Genomic DNA, 25,495 nt, shown 5'->3' on the forward strand with positions numbered 1-25,495 from the left:
TTAATTGGACCAAGAGGGTGTCGGGATAAATAATTCTTCTCGCATTTCTAGCTTTCTTGAAAGAAAAAATGTTGCTTACTAACAATATCAGAGATGTAATAGAAGATTGAGCAGTTCATATATTCTACTCAACCCCTACTCATCAATTTAAAATTTTGAATGAATGTGATTTCGACTGGATATATTGATTAGCTAGATCGGGCTCTTTAGCTTCTATTGCATGACCATACTAGTGGAATTCTCCCAACTATCTTACTGACCTTATTTAATTTAATGATTTGCTATTATTTAGGATTAAGGATATTTATCCTAATTTATTTCTTTCAAGTTAGATTTACTTTTCCCCGTTGAGCTTTGTTATTAGGAAGCGGCAGTTATGACATTACTATTAGTTATTTCTGACCACACGATCTTTCAATTAATGAATGCTTTATGCAAAACACATAGTGATGGTATATGGATCTATAGTTGAGATTGTATCATCCCTAACAATACTGTCAAGAAACCACCCCCCAACAAAGACAAATGAAGTCACGACCACAGATGTCATGACCACAAAGCAAGTGATGGCCCAACCTCGGGCGCCCTAGGGTCTCCAATGGTTGGCAACCTTAGATTGCAATGTAATGATGCTTTCAAATAAAGAAAGGAGGGAGGCGACAGACACGAGCAACTAGACAATGAGTTCAGTTTACTTGAAGAATTATAGATCACCCTGCAAGTTTTGTTATCTAGTTAAATCGAAAGTTTCGACTTGTGCAGGTTGCCTACTTAGGAGCAGTTGACACGCAGTTGGTGAGACTGTAAGACTTGCGCATGTGATTTTCAATTCCTAAGTTGGAAATCTCCAATTAACTCTGAGGGTCGGCTTATATATATACACACACGCACGATCTGTGTGTATATTTGTGGGTGTGTGTACCCAATAGATATATTTTTTCCCTAGGGTCAGTGATCAAGTAGTAAATGCCATAAGTTCAACCATCACTCAAGAGCTTCCCCACCAAAAGAAAAAGGATGGACAGATGCGAAAAGCATGTTTTTTTATGTATACGTAAATATAATGCATGGGATTCTCTCTCTCTCTCTCTCTCTCTCTCTCTAGGAGAGAGAGAGAGAGAGATATGGTATGGGGGACCAATATGTATCATAGCAATGAGAGAGAGAGAGAGAGAGAGAGAGAGAGAGAGAGAGAGAGAGAGAGATATGGTATGGGGGACCAATATGTATCATAGCAATGTAACTTTTTTTGATGTTGCATATTCCCGTGAGACCAAAAAAGAGCGACCTCTTTTGGTTTACTGCCTCTCGTCCACTAAATAGTTGGAGATGGACGCAACAGTGATGAAGATGGGGAGAGAAAGAAGAAGAAGGGTGTGGAAGAACTTGTCTTAATCTCGTCATCGATTCATCATCAACACCATCATCACGTTCATCATCATCAAAGCTCCATCAGAACCCCGGTGCTCAATATATATAAATAGAGATATATACATATATACATATATATGTGCTCAATATATATAAATAGAGATATATACATATATATACATATATATATAGAGAGAGAGAGAGAGAGGGTTAAAGGGTTATCATATTTGCATGTGCATGTGAGGTACAATGAGTGCAAAATGTCAGTTCATGCATGTGAATTTTGTGGGGATTGTAAAAAAGACAAGTGGGGCATTCGTTTATTAGCTTCGCTTTTGCTTTTTGGTGTAAAGTGTTGAAATCGAGGGGAAGAGTGCATGGCGACTCCCTCTCCTCTTGCTGTTCCTGCTGCTGTGAATTTGTCAGGGTTTTACCATCTTTGATTCTTTGGGGTTGGAGTGCATGTGTGTGTACCTTTTGCTTCCTTGTTTTTTCATTTTTTTCACTTCCTTTTGCCCCCTGTGAAAAGCCCGTCAACCCACCTTAGTCAAACATGCTATCATGATCCAAGCCCTTTTATGTTTAATGTGATGTTCTTTTCACAAATTCACCACAGAAAAGCGCTGGATGCAGTACAAAATCTTATTAAAATGGATGCAACGATGTGACGAGTTTCAATTATGTGTGAAATAAGTGACAATCCGTGAGTTAGATAATCGATTTCCTTAAAACTCCAACTGAAAAAAATTATCACATCATGCGATAAGTAAATTTTTAATAACATTTCTTTATGTATATGTTGCATTGCCAACATCGGAATTCATAAATTTATAGTGGTAGTGTATAGTACTGTAATCATGTCTTAAACTTGTTCTTTTTTTTTTTTTTTTGGTCCAACATGTCTTAAACTTGTTCAAAAAGTACAATTAAATACTTGACATCACATCAATAAATATATTTGAAATTTTTAAAAAGTCGGTATTCACATACAGAGATGGCAGCGCCACCCTTCCTTTCATAACAAAGGCAGGATGAAGTAGTTTATGCTCATGCGACTACCGGTGACGATCACAACTCCATTGTGAGCAAATGGGCTCTCGTTAGCCATCCTGAGGGCCTTTAAGTGTTGAAATATTTCAAATTAAGTAGGATTCGCTGATAACGTGGTCATCATTATTGTCTTCTTGATGGGACAATCATTTCGGGAAACGTTGTAAAGCAGTTAATTAATCACATAAAATTCAAAAGATATCAATCGATCTCAGCCCATTGCGTTGGATATCCAGCGGAACGTATATCTAGTGTTGATGAACAAGCATTCAACTACCTGAATAGAAAGACCAACCCTAATTTCTTTGACATTCCAAGCAACAGAAGCTCCTTTGGCAGCATTCAAAGTCGTAGTAGACACCCTTGATTGTCTTTGCCTAAAAGTGACGGATTAAAACTAGACAGACCCCAGTGTAAACAAGAGAAAGAGACACAAAATCCATTTTGCTTGTACACCACTCTTGCTTTTTTATACCTTAAATCATAAGGTACCGAAAGCTTTTCTCTCTCTCACGCACACAAACATAAACATTCATGCTTTTGCAATCTTGTGATGGAGACATGACTGTGATAGAAATGTTGGGGTACGTTCTCTGTGTGATTTTTGAATCTGGTTGCGGGAATAAAAGGAGGATTTCCAGGAGGGACATGCCTTTTGTAGGCTCATTTTAATAGTTCTGTCCTGTCTTCCATGTAAGTGGGCTGTGGGGTTGGACGTCCCGAAGTTAAGAGGAAAAAAACATAAAAAGAAAAATGATTTTCGTTGTGTACATATATATTGTAGACTATATTTCAAAAGCAAAGTCGATTATTTAGTTTGGACTTGCATAAGAGAATTCGTGCAAACTAATTTCTACCCAAAGTTTGTGTGATGAAAATAAGGAGTAAAAAGAGGGAGACCTTTATGACCTTTATGAGAGTCCCACCTTTTGTTTGGAATTTGGCTTTTTAATGCGTTGCACTTGCATGTCCCCCTTTGAATGCAATGCAAGTAACCCTCACGTCCATGGAAATATTCTCCACCTTTTCACCTAGTGGTGTGGTGGTACCAAAGATGTATGTGGTTTCAACTTGCTATTAACATACCAGAGAATTTTTAGCATGCACACAGGAATTTTTCCTTTTTTTGCGGTTGTCTAAGCTCGAGGTGTAACTACATAATTTGTAGTGACTCCGAAAGACCAAAACGCCCTCAGGTTTAGAGAACATTCACCCAACAATTAAAGCGAGTCTCGAAAAACATCTCTCTCGATCTCTCTCGAGCCATCTTGCCCACTTGGCCACCCTTGTTGCTCGGTCGTCGTTCATCTCCCCTTTGTGTCCTCACCAGTATCGACGACACCGTCTCTCCCTCTCTGCCTCAACGACAAATAGGGGCTAGATTCGTGCATTAGTGATCACTATGCGAAGCAAAGACTGTGTGACCTTAACCACGGCAGTGCCAAAGCAGACAAAAAGGGTGCGTGACAAGGATGAGATATGGAGAGCCGGAAGGGTCGAGCATGGGGTGGTTGTGGTGATCCTAACGGTGGCACAACATGCCGTGGTGTCACACGGCTTTGCGACAAGGACGGCGCACCGATGATGGTGGTGATTTTGTGCTGGGGTTACCAAAGCAATGCTTGTGCTTGTGAGGGAGGAGGGGAAAGGCAAAAATATAAAGGAGGAAAAGAAAAGGAAACAGAAAAAGAAAGAGAAGGGGAGAATAGACATGAGCCGTCCAAATTTCTCGATGCCGACGTGCCAATTTGTCAAGAGAGAAAAATCTCCATTGTAAAATGTATCATATAAGTTTAGAAGATCTCAATCCATGAGTAAGATCCCACTTCGTCTAACAATAGACATAGTAAATTTGGTTTTTTTTTTTTTTTTTACTTGTAAAAGGTGCATGTTGAAAAGCCCATCTTTAATGGGTCAACAAATATCTAATTAGTATTGGTGATTTCTTTTTTCCCCTTGCAGGGATGAGAGGGAAAACAGTGATGCATGGGCAAACAGAAGTACATAAAGCAAGTCCCGTAAACTTGGGATATATGTGTCACATGCCTACAAATTTGAAGTTTTCTATGTAACAAAAAAATATTTATTATAAATATTTAGAAGACACGGTGTTACATATCATTATTAGCTCCATCAATTATATAGATAGCATTATAAGTGACGTAAGATCTCTCACTAGTAATACAGAATAAACAATATTAGAGACTCTTGAACAAGAGAAAGAGGCGAGATTATGCACTTGTTGTTGTCCGTACATAGCAAGGGCTCACCGGCCTTTACCGAGCCAGCGATCAGCCGAAATCATCGGTGACTAGAGCTGAGTGATACATTTTTGTCATGTCGGCTCTATGCAAATGTATGGACTCAATGGCAAAATCCTAAGTGATTTGATTGCAAAATAAACAGCTCGAGAAGTACAGGAGTTGCGGATAAAATATTTTCAATTCCAAAACCTGCCACTTTTCCACATAGGATCCCTATTTTTCCTGAACATGTGTGTGCGTGATTTTAATTTGTTTCTACTGCCAAATGGCACTTTACATTATATACTAATTATGTGGTAATGTCAACCTCAAAAGGTAATTATAAGATAAGATTTGTATCTTATAGATTAAGATTTACATTTTATATTTTTTACAGTTAAACTTATAGATCGCCAAAACAAAGAAGGCAACGAATATATACCTTTAAATACGGATTGGGGTGCGGTTTCGTCATATTCAACCTAGTGCTGCAATATGAAAAGATTGTAAGTAGAGAATAATTAATAATGCACATTGATAAAGTGTTACAATGTGTAGGGTAGTCTTAAATCATGATCATGGGCCTAGTTATTGCTAGTTTTCCGGAAACGATGCCACCTGATCGGTATTGTCTACACGCCATTTACTATGCAACCATCATTTCGATCAATCATAACCCATTCGACCTTCCCTTCGTAGGCCCTCGAGCCAATACCATGGACACCACTGTCAAGAATTTTATCAATGAGCATCCCAGAAGTATTGAGTACGCAATCAATTACAGAAACTTTACAGGTTTTAGTGTATTGATGTTCTCGTAGTATATACATTTAATACCTTGAATTATTTCAAATAAAGTATGCTTAACGAGTGTCTTGTGGCGTTTGTCAACAAAACCCCTTTTTGAAAAATCCCAAAATTGATGGCACAACGGCTAAAAATGTGAATGAGCATCATCATTCGTTAGTATCTCCAATTTGTTTAAATTGTAATGAGCATCATCTTTATTGAGGTGAGAATAGTTTTCTTAAGTAACTTTTCTTTGCCTAAAAAGATTAGGTACTTGAAATTTTCAGAATATATGATTAAATTTTATAGTTGCATCCCTCGATGCAATGTCTCACTTCTCATCCTGAAAAGTGCTTGTGCAGCTTGTCTTTTGTCTTAGTACTTAATAGCATAGCTTATTAGTTGTATTTTGAAAGAACGGCACCACTAGTTTCATAATTTCTGTACGGTGTTTATTTTAATACCATAATTATTAAATCGGCCTTTTAAATGCTATAACTTTTAAACAATATTCAGTTGAGTTACCCCGGTAACATATCTCCGAGAATGAGAACTATCGGATTATATTCAATGCGGCTTTAAAGAGAGTTAAGTCTAACGTGGAAAAACGATCAAATGACGTGGCAGACCAACCCTAAATGACGACGTATTGCAGATGAACTAATTAAAAAATATGTCTCGGATGACAAGCAAGGAATCTCGCAGTTGGGAAAAGGTGAGTGATTAGTTAAAACCATTGTGAGTGGCTTCCCTTATTTCTGTTCCCCATTGCAAATTTCAAAAGCAAGTTCTCATTGACATGCAACTTTTTTTTTATTATTTGCAAATGAAGATGGGGTCTAGGGTTTTCGATCGAAGCCTAATTTAGCCCCAAATAATCAATTTGGGTAAGGAAGAGGATTAAATAACGTCGTTCTAAATGCTTTTAATTACATCATTTCCTCAACAAACCACGTCAAATAATTTTATATTTAATTAATGCCACGTAGGGTCTTCAATTAAGAAAAATCACCCACGTCACTCAAATGAACATCTTTTTTTAAAAATTATGGCACTTAAGTGATTGCTTGAAAAATTATGGCACCAAAGTGAGTGTTGCGTGAAAATTATGCTACTAATTGTGTCCTTTGTTTGCTTAATTTTAGAGGCAGACTATCTTAAGGTAAATCATCCATTAAAATTTCTGTCAGAATTTAACACTTTGCCTGAAAATCTCAACACTCTTTTCAAGGGGTTACATTAGTTGCCGATAGGGGTGATCGGTTCTAGGATAGATGGTTTTTACCCTAGAACCGAGAACCGCCCGTTAGGGACCGGTTTCGCAAAATGTGAACCGTGAACCATCCGCTCGTTTCATGTATCCACCCGAAAACTGAACCACCGGTTCGGTCCGGTTTCCGATTGGATTCCGGTTAAGGTCTTACCGAGCACCAACATCAATTAAAAAAAGAAAAAGGAACCAATCTCTAGTGGTTGAAGGAGGAAAAATTTCAATAATGCAAGATAACAATATGGACAACGATTTAGTACCATTGCCACATGAAAAAATTTCAATATGCAACATAAGAAGCATTGTAATATTTGCAAAAGTTATTTCAAAAGAATATATATTTGTATTATATAAAAGGACCAGTCCAGTTGGGCCGGTTGGATGGTTCTCACTCGAAATCGAGAACCGAACTTGTACCCGCTGGTTCCATAAAATTGGAACCAGAATCCAGACCGTATCCGCTGGTTACCATAAAAAATCGGCCGGTTTAGTACGGTCCGGTCCAGTTTGGGTGGATTATGGTTTTTTTGCTCACCCCTAGCTGCCGATGTGCACATGCGTTTATTTATCCATTTCCAATTCAATCTTAACATATGGACATTGAAACGAATTAAATAATATAATAATAACATGAACTTTTTTCTCCCTCTTCCTTCTTCCTCTCTTAAGGCCTGCATGGTAATCATTTTGATTCGAAAAGTGATCCTAATTAAAATGACTTTTTCTGATTTTGTTCCTTGAATAAATTTTAGATAATCGGAACGCGTTTACTAATCGCCCAAAATTTCTGTTCCTAGAACAAAAACGCATTTGATAACTGCATAAATTTTTTTTTCCTAAGAACAATTACTTTTCCCAAGTTTTGTCATTTAAGTGGTGGCGGCGAGCGTAGTCGAAAAAATGGTGAGGGCGTAATGAAAGGAAAATGAGGCTAGAAGTACTTCTTGAGTTCCTTTTTTTTTTTTTTTGTCAAAAAAGTACTTCTTGAGCTGAGAAGCAATTTTTTTGAACTTCTTAAATTGGGGAAAAAAATAACTTCAGAAGTGAAAATTCACTTTAAAGTAAAAATTTTTACCAAATGGATTTCTACTTCAAAAGTTAAATTACTAAACGGATTCTACTCTTGAATCTGGAGCAGAAATTCACTTTCAGAAGTGTTATCACGCGTACTCTAAGAGGCTAACACGTGGCCAAACTTGGGCTACACGATTAGAAAATATTTTTTATTTTTAAAAATCGATTTTTATTCAGAAAAATGATTTTTTATTCTCAAAATTCCAGATCATAACACGTGGCACAATGTCCAAAGTACGATCTAGATTTTTATTTTTAATTTGAAAAATCAATTTTAACTTCAAGAAAATCAATTTTTATTTCCAAAAATCTAGATCACAACAAGTGGCATAATAACCACCATCCGATCTAGGTTTTATTTTTTTAACAAAAAATCTGTTATAACCGACCGGGCTGACGTGGCTGCTACGTGGCATGCCATGTGCCGCCACATCAGCATTGACTAGTCAACTAGACCATCGGAGAAGACAATCGGCGCCAGTGACTCCCGCTGGTTGGAGTCCTGAAACAGGCCTAAAACTAACAAAACAACCTCCTGTATTTGTACGGATCACATCTTAAGCATCTAAGTATCAACATACATGATTTTATGCCAAAACTAGCCTAAAAACGCCTAATTTATCACTGGCCAAACCTATTTCCGGCGATGAAATCAAGCAATCAATTTCTATGTAAACTAGGTAAGCCAATCCATCAAAGCGCATTACAAAGGAGTAAGAAGGCTTACCTACGAGTTTCATTCACTCGGTTTTGGCTAGCATGAGCTATGGAGCTCTCGGTAGGGCCGAAGGTATGGGAGTTCGACTCGATGGGTTATGGTGCAACGAAAATGCAAAACAAGCAGATATCCGTGATCAGTAAGTAATCAGGAGTAGATTGAACTAAGATTCGTGAAGAAATGTGCAAAGATGAAGAATCCACCATGAGTGGACCTTCAAATGTTCATCCATGGCACTTAAGTTTTTCGGTAATCAAACTTGATACCGCGAAGTTCCAGGTGATCGTTGAAGCTGTACAAAGGTTGTGGAGGCACTCTTCGGTCTCAAAAATGTCTGTGGAGCGACTGGGAAAAGCTTGAAGCTCTCCGCCCATTTTCTTCAATGGTGATCGCACTTGCTTAGAGAGAGCTTCTCTCTCTCTTTTTTTTTTTTATGATCCAAGATCTGCTAGTCGTAATCGGGCTTCGCCCTTTCTGACGACGACTATACCTTAGGGGAGGCTGGCCCCGCAGCCCATCAACAAGGGTCCCTCATTTAAGTCCGAAAAACGCGTTGGGAGAGTTTCGAACACAGGCTTACGTCGGGACCAAAGGGTTTGATTCTCTCTCTTTTTTATACTCTCTCTAGTTCGTTTCTTTCATGGAACAGAATCCGCTTCCTCCGTTGAATTGGAATCCCCCCCTTGTACCTAAAATCTGTTATAGCAATTTTTTTGAAAAAATTTGGCCCTTGATAGGGGCTGTTCCCATTCGTTTGCATGTGCCTGACTGCTCCCTCATGTCCCACTAGGCACGCCAGCGACAATGCAAATCCGCAGCCCCGATGGTTTCTCTGGCGGGTGCGCAAAGGCTTCTGATTCACCTCCTTTTTTCTTCCGTCTTCCTGCGCATAAAAAGAAGTAGAAATGGGGAAGAAAGAGAACCGGATCAAGCGGGTCGGACAGATCCAACCCGGAAGACCCAGCTATCCAAGAACTATCAAATTGACCTGCAAAACAACCAAATTTTGTGAAACAAATTCCAAAATTGAATTCTATAGCATGTGTTTCATCTAGGAATGGTGATTTGTGATCAAATTGGTTCAGTTTTGCGCAAAACCTCCTTACTCAAGGTTTGACCCGAATATGAAAATTCACTAATCATGACCCTTAAAGGCCAGTTCATGCTAATCCAACCCTACCAATGTGCTCCAAATGATGAAAAACGTAGGGATAGGGGTTTAGATTTGAATGAAAATGGCCCATTACTCATGAATTGCACTTAGGGGGAAATCAAAGAACTAAATTGAAAATATTTTTGTCCATTTTCCAAATTGTCTAAATCATGAAAGTGATTGGATATAAATGAAATTAAAGGCATTAAGATCAAATGTCATAACTCCCCTAAGGTGAGAAAAATCCTAGAAATGGCTGAATTTGATATTTTTGGAAAATCGGGGACCTAAATGTAATTAAAAACATGGAAAAGTAGGATCCCGATTGAATTATTGTATTTTAAAGTGACAAAAATGCAATTGAAATTAAATGGAGTCTAATGACTATTTTTTTCATATTTTTCTGGTCACAAATGCTATTTTTCTTTTTTTTTGGGATATTTTCTAATTAAAATAAATTTCAAAAATACAAGAAAATACTGAAAAATATTTTTTATTCAAATTTGTTCCTTAGGCTTGGTCAAGATTTTCAAAGTTGATTTTTCAATTTTGTGATTTTATTATGAATTTTTTAATTTTCTAAAAAAGAAATTGCTAAAAATCATGTGTCAACACCTACTATGCCATAAATGAGGACAATCAATAACTTAAGCAATCCATCTACCATCTAGATTCGACAAAGAAAATATCAAAAATCATTGCGACAGAATTATTAATTTTTTCAAAAATATTCATGTACGTAAACATGGTTGAAACCATAGCCACGTAATTCTCTTCAAGCATATTAGCATAGGCCTTCACTGTAGATGTGTTCGTGTCCTTGGAACTAATTTCATTTTTTTTTAAAGATGAATAATCCATGGAATAACGAATGACTATGGAATTACAATTTTCTTGTTTTGGAGAAGGTATCAAATATGTGGGGTGCGGTCGCATCTCTTCTTATCTCATTGTATTTATTATTTGTATTAGTCTTTTTTTTAATTTATTAATTTTTTGTTTTTTAAATTTGAATTTATTTTAATTTTAATTTATTTTTTTGTTAAAAATAAGAAATGAATTCTTATTCTATTTAATAATTAATAATTAATAAATACCTTTCTTATTTTTTCAAACCATAACAAAAATGGTTCTTCTTTAAATATTTCTAACTTCAAATTCTCTTTATTTTTATTCCTATCCATATAAGAGTTTTATAAACTTGGCTATCTTTATAGAAGTTACATACATATAACATATCTATTTCCTTTTAACTCATTTTTAGGTATTTTATTTCTTATTTGATTAGGTTCTCATAAATAATTATAAATCCATGTAATAATATAGACAAAGAGTAATTCATACATCCTATATTCTATTCCCCTTGCTTTTAATACGAATTATTGAATGAACCTCCACCAGTCAAAGAAACTACGCGTAAAATGAGGAAATGCTTAATGTATTATTGCCGTTCCTTTTTAGCGATAACATTTTTTGGTTTTTAGAAAAAGATTTGGGATCTGTTAATTTGAAATATTTTTTATATTGAATATTCATAATTCATTCCAATAAAAATTGTTGAGTCTATCTGATACAGGGAATTCTTTTTTTTTTTAATGATTTTCTGTTCAAGTATGAAATGAAAGAAAAAGAGCCTAAATCTTCCTTTACATCATTTTTTTCTATCCACTCCACGTAAAAAAGAAATAAACTTATTTTTCTATATATATTTTTCAAACACCGACGTTTAGGTTTAATTCAAAAATGGATTATTTATGATCATAAATGTAATCTTTAGTAAAACTTTATTCAAATAGTGATATCCTGGTAGTTCTTTTTTTTTGTCAATTCAATAACAATTTGAATTTAATGATTTCTTATGAGTATTTGATATTCGAAGAAGTCTAAGATTGTTGAATATATCCTCTCAAGTTACTTGAACATGTAACGTAGATTCAGTACCAAGAACTTTCTTCATCCTAATACTTAGAAATTACAAATTAATAAATAAAATAAAAATATTGCACTCATCTAATAATTCTTGTGATGCCTGCACTCCTTTGCACAGTGACTCTCTTTGCCATAGACAAAGTAGAAACCTCTTTTCCTTCTTCTGAGTCTTCTTAAAATTTTGCCCTCTCTTGCGCTTCAAGTTCTGGTATTTTTGGATTGAAATCAATTTTCCTCTACAGCATCTATTTTGGTATGATACAAAACAGAATTATCACATAAATGTGACTCTTCCTCTATTCGAAGATGTTTCTGAATTTACTCCAAAGTAATGTCCTCCTACTTATGTAGCATCATTCTTCCATAATCTTTCCAACTTGGATGGAGGCAGTTTTGCAATAATTGCTCTAATTTGAAAGGATTTTGAAATATCTATCTTGAGGGTATGAATTTTATTGACCAGCACTTGCAATTCATGGACTTACTTCAACAAGGGTTTAGTATCAAGAAATTTGAAATCAAAATACTTTGCAATCAAATATTTGTTCATACCTTGCTCCTTCAATTTGTATTTTAACTCAAGTGCATTTCAAATTTTTCTAGCAGACTTCATCTCAGTAAACAAGTCATGCAATCGATCAGATAGTGTATTCAGAATATGCCCTCGACAGAGCAATTCATCTTCTTCATGTTTCTTTCTCTTCTTGTTGACCCTTTCAATGGCTTCTGCACTTGGCTGTACTCCTTCAATGGTAGCCTCGGGATCCTCCATGGGCATCAAACTGGGATCCAAAATATAGAAAATCTTCAATGTTGTAATGAGGAACATCATCTTGTCTCTTCAACAAGCGAATTTGTTTCTGTCAAATTGGTCCAATTTCAACATATCTAGATTAATCATTTTGATTGACTTCGTTGCACGTCGAAATCCTTCGACAGGGCCTTCGTGGTTATGGGTTCTTGGCCCAAAATTACTAAAGCCCAAAAGGGGTTGCTAACGCGAGAATCTTTTATCGAACTTAATCCATTCGTTTTCCGAAAATGAGTTCTGGGTTAGTTTTGGACAGAGAGTGTCAAATGCAGTAGATGTCTTTATTAACACAAAATGCGTGTTACGTACTCTCAATAACTTCGACAGTCCAACACGTGCAATAGTCGAGGTGTGTAGCAAGCTTCGACACGACTCGGGAATTAAATCGACAGGGTCGGACAGAAATGTAGGACACAATGCTGGAATTCAATCGACAGCACTGGACTGGAGATTGTAAGACACAATACCGGAATTGAATCGACGATGCTGGACAAGATGGACGAGGGGTACAACGACGGAATTGAATCAACATGATCGAACCTAGTGAGCGGACGTCGGAATCTAATCGACTACACCTAACTCTGGATATGAAACTCGCCGGAATTGAATCGACGACGGGAATCTGGAAAGCTACGGCTAGGCTAGGCTAAAGGCTAAGAGCTAATTGAAAAGAGAAGTGTTTTGTGTTTGTTGTGTGTGTTGTGTCTTGCTACTACGTGGTATTTATAGGCAGACTTTTTAGTATCCGTCGAGCGGTTTCTTCCTTTGGCCCCACGTTCTATCCTTTTCCATAAGCCACGTGGATGATTCTTTCGACGGTTTCTTGGTCTTCGCGCCTTTTCTTTTTACCTCATGGGGATTACCGCCAATCTTTAGGTAACCGCTCCGATTGTGGCTCTTCTCCGCGCGCTTTTCTTGTTTTGGAAGGAAATAGCGCCAGAATTTACCCCGACACGTGGCACCTGTTTGATCGATACGTATCTTGCCTCGGTGTTCTTTCCCGTAGCTGATTGTCGCCCCCTCACGTGCTTGTCACGAGCCTTCTTGGATTATTTTTAGGTGTCAACGGACTCTGACTCCATTATTGAATGAATAATTCCTTAAAATTGTTATGTAATTTATTACAAATGATTGGGAACAAATGGAATCAAACTTTGAAGCGTGATAACACTCTTTTAAGGAATCATTTGCCCCCACAATATTGCTAATGGTTACTAGCACAACAAAGCTTCCGAATGAGAATATCAAATAGCAATTATGATACTTCTAAAAGAACTCTCAAAGAGAAACAGTTGAAAAAGAAGGTTGTATCTCTTTGAAAAAGAAGAAAATAAAAATGGAAGTTGAAAAGTGAGAATACCAAGCAGAATAAAACTGTAATTCAAACACGGATCTTCATGTCCAAAACCATTAATATCTGAAAAGTTATAACCATTGGGTATAATTAATTAATCGAATCCACACACAAGTATAGTGGGGTTTGGCCTACTCAATCCATTTTTTCATTTGAAAGGCTATGATAAAGAGGATGTATATGCTCCTCCAACCCTAGCCGCCGCCGCCACCTCCTCTCCTCTCCTCTCCCTTCCATCTCCACACAAGTTTTTCTTCTTTCTCTATGGAGGGGAGGGTTTGAGCTAGATCTCTCCCCTCCCCTCCCCTCCCCTCTTTGTTAACTGATTTAGTTTTTTATTTCTTTTTCTTGCTTTTCTCCTTTTTATGGACTTTTTTTTATTTCGATCTAGTCCAGATCCAAAAGATTCTCTCTTGTTTTGGAGAGTTTTTTTAGTGTTTATTTTAGGAGTTTCGCTTTCCTCGCATCTCGTTAGTCTACAACTTCAACTTCAAAGGAGATTATAAGTGTTTCGTGAAGGTTTGGTTCTCATCGTCGGATTTGATGTACGAAGGACAATTAGCCCTACCGAAGTTCTCTAATCCCGTGCCGAATTCTGTGTCGTGTCATGGGACGCTGATCGTCCCTCCTGCATTAAGTATAGCATTTCAACATGTGCATATGAGCCCCGCATGCAAGTGTCACTGTTCTATTTTCCAGGCCCTCGTACTTCCCGAGAGTCCTGGGGCCATAAAATTCCACACCCTCTCCCCTTTTTGTTTTCTTTTACATTTCTTAATTAATTAGTTTCCCTTTTCTCCGCAAGAAAAAACATATTAAAAAGATTTCTTTTTTTTATATTTAATAAAGTTCTATTAGGTTTGCATGGGACGTGCGCGGGGTGCTGTTTTGGTTTGTGGAGCCCACCTCCCTGACTGCGCGTGCAAAGCCGGAGTTCATGGGGGGCTCTCCCTGTGGGCTCCACGCCCTCCCCCTTCATCTCTCTAACTCACATGTATTGTCTTTCTCTCTCCTCTCTCCTCCCTCTCTCTCTCTCTCTCTCCCCATTCGTAGAGCGTACGTTAAGCGTACTCGTGCATACAACGTACTACGAAGATTACGAAAAAGTTACATGACCTAGTCACCGTAAATACATGTACTCCTACATCGTGACACGAGGATGCATACAAGTAAGAACGTCACGCGAAATTTGATGAACAAATAATTGCACAAGCGAAAACAAATTGGAGACGAAATCGGACTCTCGATACCTATAATGTCCAGCAACAACTCCCATTGACAAGCGACGCGAGATAATTTTCTGTTGATCTATTCATTTGTCGGGCGTAATGCGCCACGAAAAAATTTGACTTAATTAGAAGAAGCATGTTAATTTGTTCCGTGACATTGTTCATTGCCACCATAAATCATCGTGCTTAACATGCTAATCCACCTTCTCAATGTACACACGACATCTAAGTTAATTTTTATTTATTTATTATTGTTTCATAAAATCAATGGAGAGCGGGTCCCACGATTTCTTATGGTTCGTCAAACGGAGGAATGATTGTTCATGGGACGTCGTGGATTGGAATGAGAGGTTTTGGCTTTTCCTTTTCTATGCGAAGATGTCAAGACAAGACAAAAGAACATGGGGGGAAGGTCGAGGGGTGTTTTGTCATGGTTGAGTCACGTCGACGTTTGATTTGTCATGTGATGGGAGAATAAAAAAAAGTGGGCAAACGTGAAGCAGCCAAAAAAGCAAATTGAAATTGCAAATTGGCCCCTCCATTTTTGTCTATTTTTTTATTTGATTTTATTTTTCCTGGCACGCATCTTGAGGTGAGTGGTCGGTCAACTTTGAGCTGAGAGAGTCGCCATGTGTGAGCATTTTAGAGAGAGAAGATCCCAGAACATGTCCTGTCCATTTCAATATTCACATAAGTTAAGCTACGCTATTCAAATAACAGTAGTATTGATTCCGGTACATGAAAATTGGTCTACGAAATTAGAAACTTTGAGAAAGGTCGGGCTACATCCGAAAGATCGGGTTCGGGTGGTGGTGGCGGCATTGCCGATGACAAGCAACCGCTATAACCATCGGCCACCATCAATTTCTTAAAAAATTAGGAAGGTTGACAAAACATCAGTGGACGGCTGGACGGTTCAATAGGCTATCGACACTGTTGTAGCAAACATAGTTCGAACGCTGACCCTATTACTTGGTTCTTCTGCAAAAACCTATGTCGCGGCGAGAGGCAAAAGATTTGTGACGATGGTCAAGAACTTGGAATGCAAGCGTAGGATTTGGATTGCCCGCGCAACAATAAAAAAGCGTCCTTCGAGCCCCGATTTACTTTGACCGAGAGGAATGCTGTAGATAATTAAATTGATTTGCAGGAATGGTTTGCAAAGATGCCCGATCAACTCCAGATGGGTCATATTCAAAAAACTAGTCACGGTTCGATGCATCACTTTGTACATCAATTTTGTAAACCGGTCATACCCAATGGAGCGATTGGGCTAGTTGCGCATGAAACTATCCAACGATGAAAGCCTTGGGCTTGAAACGTCCCTTGTGTCAAGTTGTTGGAACACATGCTTGGGTGCTATGAAAAACTCGAACCGGTCCTCTACCAAATGCCAATGAGCAATCGGGTGGACGTCCTTGCCTGCCCCGTCGCCGGGCCGATGACTTCCCATCTCAAACTTAGGCATAGATGTCGTGCATAAACAATGCCCATGTTCATAGACCCATCAAAGCCAAGGTTGGACTTTTCAGTCTAACCCAAATAGATTCAGTTAACCCGTTTTGATCCATTCCATGCAACATAAATCTAATGACACACACCGACTCTTATCCACACCCAACTCATATTCAACTCATATTCCTAATACACATCCACATTTAACTCAATCTAGAAAAATTCATACCCAAATTGAGGTGAGAGTGTAAAACGAGTGAGCGCGAGACCAAGTGAGGATGGAGAGAATGAAAAGAGAGTCATAGTAATGAGTTGAGTAAACCAATTGACAATCCATTTATGACACATTTATAATCCATTTATGACCATTTAATACTCATATCATGCTTAAATTTATGTAAGACCCATTATTGAATTTAATCTACATAATAACTCAATCTATCATATATGGGTTAAAAAATAAGTTTACGACCGTGTTAAATTACAAGGGACTACCGATAGCTCGTCGCTAGTTTAATCTAATAGCCTTGTTTACCAAAAACAAACATAGAGAAATAAAAATGAAAAAATCGAATAAGAGGGCCAAGAGAGTTTGGATCCATGGACCGGAAATCGTGAGGGCCCAATAAGAGACAGAGGCCCATGCCCCTTTGAAATGATAAAGCGTACGATATGAAGAAGAGCCTCCTTCAAAACATCCGCAGTTCACATAATCCAATTTGGACAAGAATTCTCAGCCAGTCTCACGTGCAGGTTCACGCTTCAAGCTCGTTCCTAGGAAAGGAAACGAATGTTGGACTTCGAACCAAAGTTGAAATTGAACAAGAAATGTTGACATGGGGAAGAAAACAAGAACTTACAAAACCTGCCATAACAACTCCACAATTTTTCTCACTTTCCGGCTGATCTCTGCGCTGCATCGAGATTTTTTCTATTATGCAATGCTGCATCGTGTATTTGCAATGCCCTTATGCGTGGTTAGTTAGGACGAAGTGTGTCGTAGAGCTAGTAATACAATAAGCACTGTGAACATGTCAGTACAAATAAAAGTTGCCCCGGGTTTAGCTGAGAAATTAAAGTCATTTCAGATGAGAGGTTGCCAATGATTTTCATCTAATTCGTCGGAAGACATACAAGAACATCAATTATGCAAACCTTATTTGACTCGGTAATCTCTTAGAAGCGACAACAACCACAGATGCATCTTATTGTTCCCATAATAGTTTGCATAGCTCTCATGATTCTGCATAACAACCGATACCCCATCCGTGAAAGTGTGAACAAGCTCAGATAAAGTTGACCTGCTAGTGGAGACTTTGGAAATACCTGACTCATCATGTGATCAGATGATACTCGAGAAGAAGGCGACCCTTCTAGATGCACAGGAGCCGGATTTTGTACCTAAAAAAACAACATTCAAAATGAGCATGTTTGACTGAGGGATGGCTAGCAACCTGAAATGACGAAAACTGATCATGTCATGAATCACGAAAAATCAAGAATTTCGAGGAAAATGGACATGATAAGTGAACCGAGCTTTCGAATAACGGACCTGAAGAATCAACTCTGATCCTGTCATATAAGAGTTTGCATAAAAGCAAAGCACTCATAAGCCAGCATACTCATTACCAGTAACGAGGGACAAGTAGAAAAGGTGAACTCCTTAGGTGTGCTGTCTCAGGATGGTAAGGCTAAATGAATCTTATCTGTAGGAGAAAGCCTTGATCGCTGAATGCGTTTTCCTTCCCCCACCGCACCTCATGCTCATTTTTTCTCTTTTATTGTAACAACTCTTGTTTGGGTCAAGTGGGAAGAGCGGACAAGGTCAATGTGATGTCGAAACACTAGAAGACATTGTTAGTCAGTTAGTTGTCAGTAAAGCGCAATCCTACCAACGGGTAACAAGTCAAAGGCCATGCTCTTATTCTGAAATATTGCTTTCATGAAGCTTTAATACCGTCATTGGAGATATCAGCGCACCTGGGAATAATAGTGTGAACATTTTGAGTAGTAATGCCAAAAAAAAGCTCCAGCCACTAGAAATGAATTAAGAGATATAACTCAAGGAAAAGGAATTCTCATTTGTTTCACAGGAACGACCTTTCTAGAACAAACAAGCATAATATTGCCATGTATATCTCAATTGCATTTTAAATATACAAATCCAACGAAGAGTAAATTGATTCCTATCCAGCAAATGTCCTTTCATGAAGCTAAACATCATTAACTTACCATTTCCTCACACTATAGGAGCAAAAGTCATCAAGGTAGAGAGCCCTTGATGATGAGTAGGCTTGCTTACTATAGATAAACCCCCATCATGAAATACACTACTAACCTCATTGACCAAATAACAACGAGCTAAAACATGGTGGGTGACCAAAACATAAGCTTGTTTGCACTCAGTGGTATCCCCTCTCTGCCTCTGCATCATCGCACATCTCCTCCCTCACAGCCACCAGCTCACCATGGACGTCCTTGAGCAGCTTTGTGCCCCCCCTCCCTCTCGTTGCAACCTCTGTCGGGTGACTCACGACCACCGCACGAATAGTTTGCACTGAGGAGGTTGCCTAAGCCTAGAACATCCAAGTCTGCCGGTGCAAACTCATATCTACCTCTCACGGTGCGTGCATGAGAGAGAGAGATGGGATAGAGGCAGTGGGGGGCCGTGGCAAAACCAAGCACGAACCAGGTTTCAGTTAAAATCAGAGGAGGATGAAATTTGAAGGGATATCAAAATGCTAAATTCACAATCACAAGGCCAGTCTTATTAGATGATGCACATACATAACCCTTTGCATCAACGCCTATCATTATCCATTTCAGGGTTCACCCTATGTGATCATATACCAGTAAATAGAAGATTGATGTACTAGAGCTTGCATAGAGTGGATAAAGATTCTACATATCTATAGTATATTTCGCGATACCAGAGATACACACACGAGTACTTATACCTATGTGTATGTTTTCAAACTACAAAGACCATTATCATTGTAAATCAAACTCATGATTCAAATGCTTCTCATGCTTGGATTAATGCGACATTTGCTAGAGAAGAATGATCTGCTGTCCGATTAATATGCATCAGCATATAAGATGATGTTTTCTCCATTCGAAGGTGCCTTTCTCTGTGAACAATAAAGGAAGGTTCAGTATTGCTTGAACTATGATAGACCAATCAAATACTTCATGCTTGGTGATTCTATGTATTTGAGTATGCAGATATTACTCTGGCCTTTGAATCACCTGAGTTAAAAGGGCCTAAAATGAGATTTTCCTCAGCCATACTTAGATTTATTTAATATGATAAGCTAACACAAGAAAAACAAAAAGAAGGGCAAGGCAGTGCAAAGACAAATTAATGATTGCAATTCTTGCAGGACACAGACGGAAATGCATTTCCCTTGAGCAAGGTTGGGCAAGCAGAAACCATTATTTACAATCTTTACTTCTCTATCATATTGTGGCCCCAGCCCTCTAAAGGCTCATGAACTGCTCTACTTAAAACACATCCATTATTATCTACAATGGTCATGCTACTTTACATAGAATAAAATCTAAGATAACTGACTATATCTAAGTAGGCAGACAGATATGCTAGAAAGTACCTGCAATATTGCACCCATTCAGATGCTGAGTCCAGCATTCAGACCAGCCCCGGCATTCTGCATTCCACACTGAATGGTGGGAATGACTGAATTAAACGCCAAATTGGCAGAAAATTGCCTTCAACAATACATCTCAATGATAAATCTACCAGAAGTAGATGTCATGCACCAGGATTTGAGATGGTGTTCATAAAATAAATCTCTTCAATAAGTGAGACAGCTGTAGAAATCAACTCTCTGTCTCTAGACAATATCGAGCTTTGCTTTTTTTTCTCTTTTCTTGCTCTTGATAAGCAAATTGAAATTTGAGGTACCAGATTGTTGTATTAAAGTGATGTTGAAATTTCATTGTCAATTCATGGGTGAAACAGCTCTTACTTCATAAGAAGTTCTAAAATTAGTCCTCCAGAATCCTACGGTCATAGGTGATGATCCTGCCCGTAAAAGAAACCCAATCCAAGCAAGAAACATGTCGTTTGACATCCAACACTCGGACCAAACAACGTAAATCTCTAGTGTCCTTATCAGTTCTCATTGATTTCTTTGATAATCTCTTCTTCTCGTGCTAGACTTGAATTGCGAGATCCATTAGTTTTTGCGTTAATTTCACAATAGATCCTATGCCAAATTTCAAATTCCCAATCACCAATAATCAGCACAAGAACATGCCCCGTTGTGAAAATGATGGAAGCGGTTGATATCTCTGATGATAATTTCCCGCGGCACAATCTTTGATATCAGCTTTATTGCAGCATGGCAGTCCACGCATATTCGAAGATTCTTCATAATACGTATAGGGTTTCCATAGGGCATTTTGATAAGCGCAAATGCTAAAGCTAATCTTTCACTGTGTAACCACAGCAAACGCTCCTTTTCTTCATCTTCAACAGCAAGTAATATAGCACTACAATTAGGAACAAACCCTTCCTTCTTGGCTTTCATGTTCAACCACTCCAACATCCCACTGATCAGCTTCATATCAGAATGTGAAATATCCCCAACAGTGAAGTAATGGACTGTTCCCTGATATTCAAACCAACTTAACCCTGGTTCCTTTTTGATGCCTCGCCGTTTCATTTTTTTCCTCACAGCAGCAACATTCTCCCACCTCCTTTCATTTGCATAAATGTTGGACAACAGAACATAGGCTGCTTCATCATGAGGTTCCATTTCAAGCACACGCTCTGCTGAAAGTCTTCCCAGCTTGACATTATGATGGATAACACAAGCACCAAGCAAAGCCCGCCACACCATGACACTAGGTTCAAATGGCATCTCCTGAATCAATTTCATAGCCTTATCGAGATAGCCTAATCTTCCCAAAAGCCAAACCATACAGGTGTAATGCTCTACACAAGGTTCAACGCCATAGCTATGCACCATAGAATGAAAATACCGTTGACCTTGATCCATAAGTCCAGAATTGCTACATGCTGATAAGACGCCAACAAAAGTTAACTTATTTGGTCGAGATTTGCTTGAATTCATCATCTCGAATATGTTTAGAGCCTCTCCACCAAGACCATGCATAGAATACGCTGAGATCATAGTATTCCACGAAACTTCATCTCGTGCATGCATCCGATCAAACACTAGTCGAGCTTCTTTGATGGCCCCACACTTGGCATACATATCTATCAAAGAATTACCAACTACTGTGTTCTTGTCATAAGTAGTTTTGATGGTCAGAGAATGGATCTGGTTTCCTGGCTCCAGAGATGCTAAGCCAGCGCAAGCACGAAGAGCGCTAGAATAAGTCACTTCAGTTGCCATCAGTCGATGATCAAGCATATTTGAGAACAAACTCAATGCCTTCTGCCCCTCACCTATTTGTGCAAAGCCAACAATCAGAGTGTTATAAGTCACATCATTTGTAGCCTGTGATTCCTCAAATATTTTAACAGAACTGTCAATCCTTCCACTCTTAGCATAGGCATCCATCAGAGCATTTGAGACAAACACATCCGAGTCAAGGCCAACCTTGAGGACGTTACAGTGCACTTGCTCACCCAATTGTAAAGACTCCATAGTGGCACATGCTTGCAACAAACTCGCAAAGGTAAACTGATTGGGGAGGACAAAAGCTCGTCTCATCTGACAGAAAAGCTCCACCGCTTTTCTACTCTCGCTAATCTGAGCATACCGCCCAATCATAAAGCTCCAAGGAACCACATTGTTCTTAGGTATCTCTTCAAAGACCCTCCGCGCAGCCTCCATGTCACCCAATCCACTATGCAATTCTAGCAATGCCACACCTACATGTACATCCAGCTCATAATGTGTTTTCAACGTGCATCCCTGAACGCTTCTCCCCAAGTGTATAGTCCCCATACCAAGACAAGCCTTCAAAACACTGACAAAGGTATAGTTATTTGGCTTAAACCCAACAACTCTCATTTGAGAGAAGAAACCCATGGCCTCTTCGAAGCATCCATTCTCGGCGCAGCAGGATATAATCCCAGTCCAGGAAACCATGTCCTTGAAAACAATCCCACCAAAAACATCCTTGGCGCAGGAAACATATCCACCCACAGAGTAAGCATCTACCAAAGCTGTCCCAACAAAAGCATTCGTATCATGGCCCAACTTACATATGCATGCATGAACAGCACCAGCCATGTCTGCCCTCACCACACTCACAAGCAATTTCAAGAAAGTAGTGAAAGCAAATGGATTCAGCTCGTGCCCCTCCCTATGCAGCCTAACGAAAAGTTCGACAGCCTCGCCAAACCGGAGGGCCTGCGCTAAGCCCTGGATCAACGTCACAAACGATATGGTATTTCTCCTGGGCAATTCGTCGAAAAGAATGCAAGCATCCCCCAAGAGCTCGGACTTCACGTACGCATTGAGAAGGATGTTGGAAGCGAACAAGTCCAGGCAAGCACCCCTCTTGATGACGTCGCAGTGGAGAGGCCTGGCCAAAGTGGGGTCGCCGCTGCGGATGCAGTCTTGGAGCATACCGGCGTAGGAACGAGAGTCGAAGTCTGAAGGCGGGAGCTCCGAGTCGCTTGGACATTGCTCGAGCAGATGGGCGGCCTGGGCCGAGAACCCACGTGCTGACGAGTGGAGGCAACTGTCGAGTCCACGACCATCGTATGGAGTCGCAACGCTCGCACATCGCAACGCTCTGGTGCTCAGGAATTTGATCATGCGACTCTCGTCTTCCTCTGCCTCAGGGAAGAACCCAGTCGCGAGTGCCAGGTGTTTGATGCTCGGTTCACGTCCCGCTCTCTGCGCTGGGGGCTTGTCTCATTTTATCATCATTCGTTCTAATGAGTTTTAATGTTTCAACTTAGAAATGTAATTCATCCCATTAATTATTCCCTTTGGTGATTTTTATTATTTTCTGAAAATATTACAAATATCTCACCAATCACACATGAAATTTTCTATGTTGTATAACCACGACAATTAGGAATTTTTATAGGGAAAATTATCAAAAATGTCATAAACCTATTTCAATTATGTCAATTCAATTTTAAATATTTTTTTTCCAATTCAGTCTTAAACTTCTTATATTTGTGTCAATTCATTCCATCCAGCGAACTTCGACTAGCCGGCGCTAATGTAATATTTTAATATTTTTAATATCATTTTGAATTATTTAGCGGAAGAAGAAGAAGAAGAAGAAGAAGAAGAAGAAGAGAGGGCCAGCGAGGGGCGAGACCTGGCCGATCGCCGGCTCGGCGACCGGCTACGGAAGAAGAACAAAAAGATAATAAATAAATAAATAAAGAATTAAAAAAAATATAAGTAATATTAAAAATTGATTCGTCAATGCCACATTAGCACCGGACGACATCCACATCGACGCCGACCGGTCAAAATTGGCCGGATAGATTTAACTGGTACAAATGCAAAAGGTTTATGACTAAATTAATAAAAAAAAGTTATGACTGAATTGATGTTTATGACTTTTTTGATAATATTTTCAATTTTTAGCTACTATCGAGTGCTTATATTTACCATAGATATAAACTATGAACTAAAAATCCCGCATCCGTTCAAAAGAGTGAGTAAAATTCATACAAAAGGGGATACAATTAAACGGATTATACTAAAACAATATTTCAATTCAGTAATCATATAACTACAAACTCTTTTTTAAGTGCCTAGAAACATGACACGTAGCACTCCCTGTTGGAAATTGCATTCTCCCCAAAACTGACCGTCACCAAGATACCACCTAAGGCAGTCAGAGAAAATTTTCTTATCAACTTTTACGACAAAAGGAGAATAAATCATGTAATTCCTACCTCTTTCGATTATTTATTTACATGATGAGTCATAATGAGTCAATATGCTAGGTTATTGAGTGTGATTTTTGACATTTTACTTTGTTTCAAGTTCTGTTTGCATTTACTATAAGATCACGACTCATTTTCTATGTCGTCACAGATTTAAGACCCCATGAAAATGTACATGTACGCTTGCGTATTGTAACCTATTTAGCTAACGTTACTATATCGTATATTTCTTGTAACGGAAAATTTTCTCTTGGAATATTAAAAACATGGATAATATGGTTAACTAATAATTCTTCCCATCGTGTCAAAGACTAACACAGCTTCGTATTAGACCTCATCGATGGCTCTTAGACCTACTCAAGCCAACAAGGTCATTTTTATTTATTTATTTATTTTTATCGGGCAAGCCAACAAGGTTGAAAGCACAAATTGCGTTGGCTTGGAAAGTAATTTCCTTCTTATATTTCGATTTGCCTATATAGGTCTGCTTGGGCATGCTGATCAATGTACTTTTAAGTTGCATAATTGAAAATTTATCTGTGTAATTTACTTAACTACAGATGCTATAAGATTTTTAGTTTACAAATAAAATAACAATGTTTTATGTTGCATTATCACATTCACCTAAAAAAAGTGTCCAAAAAGAGCAAGGGATTGCCGAGCGAGGGACGGAGCAAAGATGGAGCAACCTCGGAGCCGAGGGCAAGTGATGGAGCAGAGAAGAAGCGAGCGCGAGAGCCGAGCGAGGGGTGTCAACCGGTCGGGTCAGGTTTTCATGAACCCGACCGGACCCAAAACACAACACATGTATGCTTGACCCGATCGAGAACAAGATCGAGCGGAACATACCCGATTTTTCGGGTTGGATATGTCCGGGTCGAGTTTCGTGTTTCAGATTTTGATTTTTTTTTTAAAATCTAAGGCTCCCAAAAGTATTATGATGTGTTTTTCAATTCATCAAGCTGCAAATAAAAATCAAAATATCACGACAGAAATTGTGAATATCCCATTGACAGAATTTCAAGCTCATCAAAGTATTAACATAAGTATCAATTTGCAGCATAAATTTGGGCAAAATTACAACCTCAAAACGTTCTCTATTAGAAATTATGACTTGCTCGATTGAGAAATGGAAAAAACAAACTTCTTCACAAAGATCACAAAGGAAGGGGAAGAAATAAAGAAACAAAT

The 25,495-nt window shown here is 38.6% G+C and overlaps 1 protein-coding gene and 1 long non-coding RNA gene across 5 annotated transcripts; both read right to left on the minus strand.

The window, feature by feature from the left end:
- Positions 1-16,938: 16,938 nt before the first annotated feature.
- Positions 16,939-20,488, minus strand: LOC115747419. 4 transcript variants are annotated; one of them, XR_007198287.1, is made up of 4 exons: positions 18,679-19,099; positions 17,999-18,426; positions 17,312-17,900; positions 16,939-17,220 (listed from the first exon to the last, which is right to left on the minus strand). It is a non-coding gene; the product is annotated as an uncharacterized LOC115747419 (long non-coding RNA). The 4 variants fall into 4 exon arrangements; XR_007198288.1 differs by lacking the exon at positions 16,939-17,220 and having other exon boundaries at positions 17,468-17,900; positions 17,999-18,238; positions 18,300-18,426; XR_007198290.1 differs by lacking the exons at positions 16,939-17,220; positions 18,679-19,099 and adding an exon at positions 20,058-20,488 and having other exon boundaries at positions 17,468-17,900.
- Positions 20,489-20,530: 42 nt separating this feature from the next.
- LOC115747420 (putative pentatricopeptide repeat-containing protein At5g13230, mitochondrial) lies at positions 20,531-23,287 on the minus strand. The gene has a single exon (XM_030683574.2). The coding sequence runs from the start codon at positions 23,205-23,207 to the stop codon at positions 20,700-20,702; it is 2,508 nt and encodes an 835-aa protein (XP_030539434.1). The 5' UTR covers positions 23,208-23,287; the 3' UTR covers positions 20,531-20,699.
- Between the last annotated feature and the right edge of the window lie 2,208 nt (positions 23,288-25,495).

The sequence above is a fragment of the Rhodamnia argentea genome, chromosome 5, assembly GCF_020921035.1.
Source record: "Rhodamnia argentea isolate NSW1041297 chromosome 5, ASM2092103v1, whole genome shotgun sequence".
Lineage (NCBI taxonomy): Eukaryota > Viridiplantae > Streptophyta > Magnoliopsida > Myrtales > Myrtaceae > Rhodamnia > Rhodamnia argentea.